Source organism: Tachypleus tridentatus, chromosome 9 (assembly GCF_004210375.1).
Source record: "Tachypleus tridentatus isolate NWPU-2018 chromosome 9, ASM421037v1, whole genome shotgun sequence".
In the NCBI taxonomy this organism is placed as follows: domain Eukaryota; kingdom Metazoa; phylum Arthropoda; class Merostomata; order Xiphosura; family Limulidae; genus Tachypleus; species Tachypleus tridentatus.
Window position 1 is genome coordinate 27,836,645 of NC_134833.1, and position 7,327 is coordinate 27,843,971.

At 31.4% G+C, this 7,327-nt stretch overlaps 1 protein-coding gene across 5 annotated transcripts in view; it reads left to right on the forward strand.

Annotated features, from left to right (window-relative positions):
* Positions 1 to 6,861, forward strand: part of LOC143224925 (caskin-2-like) — a 261,429-nt gene extending 254,568 nt beyond the window's left edge. For 3 of the 5 annotated variants that reach the window (XM_076453402.1, XM_076453403.1, XM_076453404.1), the window contains 4 exons: positions 18 to 247; positions 1,109 to 2,039; positions 3,618 to 3,711; positions 4,480 to 6,861. In XM_076453402.1, the coding sequence (XP_076309517.1) occupies positions 18 to 247; positions 1,109 to 2,039; positions 3,618 to 3,711; positions 4,480 to 4,588 (1,364 nt within the window). In that variant the 3' untranslated portion in view covers positions 4,589 to 6,861. Of the gene's footprint in view, positions 1 to 17; positions 248 to 1,108; positions 2,344 to 3,617; positions 3,712 to 4,479 lie in introns of all 5 variants that reach the window. The other 2 variants (XR_013013515.1, XM_076453405.1) reach the window with 2 other exon arrangements.
* Positions 6,862 to 7,327: the final 466 nt, after the last annotated feature.

Here is a 7,327-nt window from a genome sequence, read left to right on the forward strand (position 1 = left end):
CATAACAATTTTCATAGCCCTTGCCATCCAACCTGTTCCTTCCTATCACTATCCCAGCCAAGAAGTAGCCATCACAACTTCTCGAACCCACACCTCACCAACTACGGAGATTACTTGCATTCCTGAGCTAAAAACTTTTCAACAGTCCCCTCCCAAAACTGATGGATTTTTTCTTCCTGGGCAAAGGTGTGAATTTTCCTCACCTAACCAACTGGGTCCACATCACCAGCAAAATGTTACAATACAGGTAAATAAATTTTGGTTTCTTCTTTATTAGAAGAGAGCATGTGTAGCATCAATTGTCTTTGTTTTGTAGCAGCTGGTTAAGGTACTAGTACAGACCTTGTCTTGTAATACAAAAGAGCTCCACTTCATTGAAAACATGTTAATAAAATGTACTGAGGTTGGTCCATTTGGCTGACCCCATATTGGAGAAAAAATATTGATGACAATTACAAATTTACAATCTTTATTTACATAAAATATGGCAAACTTTGAGTAAAATGCACATAAACATAAACACAGATGTATTATAAGAGTACTTGCACTCAAGATATGTCTGACCTTGACAAGTCAGAATATAAGGCAATGTCCATGTGAAGAATAAAAATACTTTTGTTCGTTGTACAGTGTGCATAACACTTAGAACCTCTGAAATGCACATCTATAGTTTTTTCAGTTCCTGTATAATTTATCTGATATTTATTCTCCTCTACTGCAAACTGTTGAAAGCATGTTATAATACAAGTAGGATTTTCTTATAATACCAGTTCACTTTACTAACATATTACAGTACAGTGAGATTGTTTCTTTACAGAATCTGCTAGCTCAATTTTATCAAATGGTTACAGTTGTATAGATATTAATAAAGAAGTTATCCACACAGTGTTATAGGAGTATTAACATATAGATTGAAGGTTTTATGGTTTTAAAGATTTTATACCCTAGTAACTCAAAACTATGGCCTTTGGTAATATATATATACATATATTTACACACTTACAACTTATTAAAGCATTACAATTTCTGTTTAGCACTTATAATTGATAACCAATTGAATAATAATTGTGACAAAATTAGTAAACTGTCTTTGTCTCTGAATTTTCAGGTGAGGTCTCCTAATAGGGGACATTCCTTGGAAAGCTTGGATATGGATGATTCGGTCTCAACGATAGCTTATCCACATTACATACAGTCAGATACATGGTATGACACTGTGAGTGCATGGAGACATAATGGCTATGATACAGATAGTGAACTAAGTGTTCAGGCCAGTGAGTGTTATAACATGTATGTTAGTGAAGGTACACCAACTCTGCATAGACCAAAAGGAATGGTAAAACCTCGCCCTGTTGCAAAAATTATTGCAAAGACTAGAAGAGAGGAAACAGAAGGTAGTGAAATAACTCACTGCATCGACAGAAATTGTAAAACAGCCCTCAAAAGTAATGACCATGATAAAGATGGGTGGTCGAGTCTAGAGGGGTCTCCACGACATATAATACCTGGTAGGACTTCACAGTTATATGGGACATTGAAATCAAAACGAACTCCACCACCACCTCCAAAGAGGACAAATTCCATGAGATGTGATACTCAAGATGATGAAGATCTGGATTCCATACAAGATAAGGCCTTTGCTACCTGTGTTCAGAGTTTGAGGTCTCGATTTGACCAAGCTACAAACAAGCAAAAGGAACTTTTACTCCCACCACCCCTACATGAGGAGCAACCACCTTCACCCACCCCATCAGAGGACTTTCCTCCACCTCCTTCTCCTTTACCCTCTGCTTTAGAGGACTCCAGAACAGCATCTGTAACTGATGGATTGTGCAAAGCATCAGGGATACATCTTTTACCCAGTGCCAAAGACTCAGATGAGCTCAGTGCTAATCCAGTGTTCCGACAAAGAAGAAAGGACTCTTCTGACTCAAATTCTTCTGCTTCCAGCACTGACTCAAACTCCTTACCATTTGCTAATGACAATGCTGGCACCATTAAACAACGAGTCAATAAACAAGACCAGTCGACACCAGTTGGTATGTCACCAGATGTATACAAAACACTAAAAAAGTTCACAGAATTTTTTGAAGAACAAATTTTTTAAAATAATCTACTGTTAAGAACGTAAATTGCGTACAACCATGTTGTTTACAAAGTCACTATACCATATTCTCTGAAAAGTTGAACCTGTTTCAGCTATATCTGAGTAATGCAGAAACAGTTGGCTTTTATCAATTCATGAGAAAGCAAGTTTAGGAAAGAAAGGGAAAACAAAAGTGTTCACTGAAGTCCACCAAGTTTTTGTCTGGGTTTCTCCCCTTCCTGTTTAAGATCCCTGATGTATGTAGAAATTAAAACAAAAGTGTATAATTTTTTTTAGTGCATTTACATTTATTCAATTGTTGACTGGTTGATTAAATGAGCATAATTAAGGTTTTACATATTATATTAATTACCAACTATATTGAAAAATTGATCAACTATTATTTAAAATTTGTGTTATTACTCATCAGCAGCTCTCTTGGTTAGCATTTTGTCATCAGTGAGGTGTGTTTCACACATTTAAGCAAGTAGGTGATTAACTAGTTAGCATTATACTACCAGTACCTCTTGAGGTCATATGTCATCACATATTACTAAAAAATAATATTAATATTGATAAACTAGCATACTAATAAATTCATGTTGACACATTCCAGTGCATGGTTGGCTGAGGTTGAGTGTTATTATAAAGTTTATTGTAGTGGAGGTATTAAATAGTGTTGTTTCAATTACTAAATAATCATCCTATTAAATTTTTATTCATACAGTATTATAAGGTTTATTTTTATGTTAAGATTGCTGGCCAAGTCGTATTTATTATCATAATGTAAATGGCCCAGTGAAGTACTGTTACACAAATGGTACCAAAGTAACAGATTTACAAAGGATGCTACAGTGTATACTTCAGAATTTATACACTTTATGTAACATTACATATCAATGGTACAAGTCACAAGGACTAAGGTTGCTATTTTTTAAAGAACATACTTTGAGTAAGTTAATCCTTCATGAAAACTAAGATGAGAGTTAAATGTGTTATTCTCTAAGTTTGTTAAATCAAAATATACAAATCTTAAATATCATCTTTTAAATACAGAGTTGTTGTAGTGATTTATTTAAAAGCCCTGTGTTGACAGGTTTTATAATGATTTTGTAGGTTTAGAACATCTTACTGATTTTATAAACAATTCTTACTAGACTAATAACTAATTTAAACTTGTGTGAACTGTTGTATCCCTATTTTGTCTTCTGAACACATCAAATAAATTAGTTAAATAAAGGCTTAGTGGCAGCATCAATTCAATTTGAAAGTACTTCATGCAGAATGTTACTGGAACAAAATTCAATCTGTCTTTCTTACACTGCCTTACACGTCTTTCCTTGTGTATAACTCTTTAGCACATTGAATAAAAAATGTATTTTTATGTTATTTCCAGTCTTTTCTTATAATTAAAAGTGTTGGTTTTTAAAGTTTTACATGCATGTCTTTAATAGTGTTTAGATTTTCCATAAAAATTTGTAATTGTATTTTAAAATTATGTACAGTGAGAACTGTTATATTATTGGTTTAGGCTCAGCCAAGTCTACTCCAGTGAAGAGAGCTAACCACACCACATCATCTGATTTAGCAACAAGTAGAAATACCCAGAATTCAACAGCTCATAGGTGTGTTTTTGATATACTTATCTAAGTTATGTTTCAAACTCACTTGACTAATTGTACTGTAGAAACAGCTTACTTAATTTCAGATAGTTTATTTATTAATCATGGATTTATAAGTTTAATGAATAAATTAATTTTATGCATGTGAAATAGAAGATTATTGATTATTTAATAAAATAGTTTATGAATTTAAATGAGTAAATACTTAAATATAGTTGTATTAGTTACAGCTTATTTCACCTTTATTACTTTAACAATGTAACTTGTATTTAAAAAACCATACCATTTCCTTTGTCTGGTGTAGTATCAAACATATTATTGTTGGATTTAAGTTTATATAGAGCTGCTATGCCTACTTTCTTGATATTTGATTGTCTGTGTCCATAATTATAGGAATGCAACTCTATTAATGGTTTCATCATATAGCTGGTTAGTATAATAAGTTTGAGTTTTTGTAATGATAGTTCAAAAGAAGCTAAGTTCCTGAAGTTTTTTATGATACTAGATAAAAAAAAACTTTTTATTTTCTTGTGTAAAGCTACATAGTTTAAAAATAACTTTATCTGAAAAATCTAAAGATGTACTGCTTTCACAATTTTTTTTTAATGGTTGCAGTTTAATTTTGGGAACAAACATTCTAACATTAGTAAAGAAGAAAAGACAGAATTAGTCATACTTTTATTCAGTAAAAACATTGTTACTACTAAACCAGAGGAAAACAAAATGGTTCATTTCATTTCCAAGTCTTTTATTCTGATTTTTAACTTACAGGAGCAACATGGATGATAGGTCAGGAGATGTAATTGATGACATAGAAAACATGCTGGTCAATTTATCCAATCAGTTAGATGCTATGTTAGAGACAGAGAGCAATGGTTGAAGAAAATTTACTTATAGCCTCTATGTGTCACAAACAAAACACATTTGTTGTAGAGGTCTACTACACTGTTGTTTGTTGTAGGAACTTTGTATACTGTATGTGATAATCCATATTTGTCATTTATACTGTTTGGTTTTTCTTTTCCCTATATATTGGAACTCTAACTCTTTAAAACAGCTCAAATATTTCTGCACACATAGGTACGTTTCAGTTATAGTGACTGGAAAGTCACATCTCTTGTATACTGCCATACTTTTGAAGTTTAATTAAAAATATCTTACCTTTTTATTTATAGAGTAATGTTTGATGTGCACAGTCGTACCTTTTGGTGTTCACTTGCTAAAATATTTTAAAGCATGATATCTGGTATGTACTCTCTTACTTACAAACTTTCCTTGATTAAATAAGTTTTAGAATTGAATGATTAAACCTGGTATTTGTTTGTTAATAACCTGTAATTCATGTAAAATATCAGAAGTTTAAAAATTAAGTTTCAAGTATTTTGTCAGACATAGGCTTACGAAATCTTAAAATATTTGACTATTTGAAGACTATCTGGCATGCATTGTCAGGCATTTAGAACTGACTTGGTAAGATATCTTAAAGTTTTCAATGGTTAGGAGATAATACGTGATACATATTATGGTATTTCTGAAGCTAATATGATATACCAAACTTTGCACATAGAACATAATATCTGACTTGTAGTGGAATGTTTCTAAATTTCATTTTATAAATATCTTAAAAGTTTTGACAACCAGAAGGTAACAGCTGACTTCTTTTGTCATACTTATTTAGTTGACTTTGCAAAATATTGAAGTTTGATAAACAAAGTCTTGTAGGTACTGTCATATTCCTAATGGTATTCCACAAAACATACAGACTTTTATCTTTTGGATATATTAATAAAACAGTGTAGTTCAAGGTTGAAAAATATCTCATTTGTACTGTGACAACATGCACCTGTCTACTTTTTTCTTTCATAACTACAAATTGTAATCTCAGTAATCTTTTTGTGTTGAAAGATTTGACTGAGAGGTATTTATTAAGGAGTTTACTCCTGTGTTTTCCTCATGTAAAAAACCTTAAGTTTTTTTATTGTCATCCATTCAATTTCTACAGATATGGACCATTGTAGAATGATTTAAAATGGAGTAATTTTTCCTAATTCAAAAAAATATTTGAATGACCAAAAAAAACATTAACTTCAGCCTGCTAATCTGCCTTCTTTGAAATCTAACAAAATAATTCCTGATTATTGGCTCAAAAAATGTTTGTTTGTTTTTTATCAACCCCACTTTTAGAAACTTCAACTCAATCATATGTGTAACTCATTCTTGTATGTAAATTACAAAAAACTTCAGCCTGCTAATCTGCCTTCTTTGAAATCTAACAAAATAATTCCTGATTATTGGCTCAAAAAAATGTTTGTTTGTTTGTTATCAACCCCACTTTTAGAAGCTTCAACTCAATCATATGTGTAACTCATTCTTGTATGTAAATTACATTTATGTTTTTTTAAAGTTAGATTAATAAGCTGAACACCTTTCATTTCAATACAATTGTAATAATTTTGATATTTTTAAACACAATGAAATAATCTGAATTTAGGCCTAAAACCATATTTCTATTTTATAATCCTATCTAGAAGTTTGAAAGGTGCTCTAATAGGTGTCTCTTTGAGTTGTACAATATTTACATTATAATTGATTTTTTGTCAAGTTTTAAATTGACCACGTGAATATCTTCTGGTAGTTGTAGTGCTTTATTGTAACATTTGTTTCAGTGTTTTATGTGAGACAAATCAGAAAACAGGGTTATTCAGATGTGATTTTAGATTCTGAACTTCCACGTATGTGTAGTCTTGAAACTGGATAACAATGAGTCTTCAAATTAATTACTCTTGATTGTTTTCAGTTTAACAATGCTGTATGGCAGCAGCTGTACAAGTATGGAACAAGTTTTCTAATTGATAGATTATATATGTATGTACATAAATTATTAGTCTATAAAAGTAGACTTATGTGGCTTATATATATATATATATGTAGAAGGACTTGGGAAATGGTAATTTAAATGTAATAACCAAATGATGTAAAGCAGATGTTTTGTTTCTTTAAAATAAGCAGGATTCTTGGCTATCTATCTTAGCCATTGGTTGATAACTAATGTTGCCAAATCCTGTTTCAATCAGGTATTAAACTTAGCTTTTGTCATCACCCAATGTATAATGCTTTTTTTGTGTGTGAATAAAAGTGACATTAGTTTCTGGATTAGATTATTTGAGGTATTTTTATTTGACATAAAACAACAATAGTAATGTTAACATTACTTTCTGGTGCATAAAAATGAACACAGTTTAGGGTTAATTGTTGCCTTTACAAATTGATTTGTTTTTTCTGTGCATGAAAAGTGTGGTTGGAATGCAACTGTTATACGCTTTTCTAATACTTGAAAATCTCTGTGTGATTAGGTAGAGAATTCAATGTTAAAAAATATACAGTAGGTTTAATAATGTCGAGTATAACTGATTGTAATCATGCTCCACTAGCTTGGGAAAGGTGTTCCCAACAAAATTTGTTTTGACAACTGTCTTATATAACACAACATTTTGATCCCTACTGTGCTTTGCTTCTTCTGTTCCAACCAGCCTAATGAACTAGGAATTGAGCCAATTTTTATATCCCTGGGACTTAGATATAATCGTCTCTGATTTTGAACAACTGATCAGAGGGATTT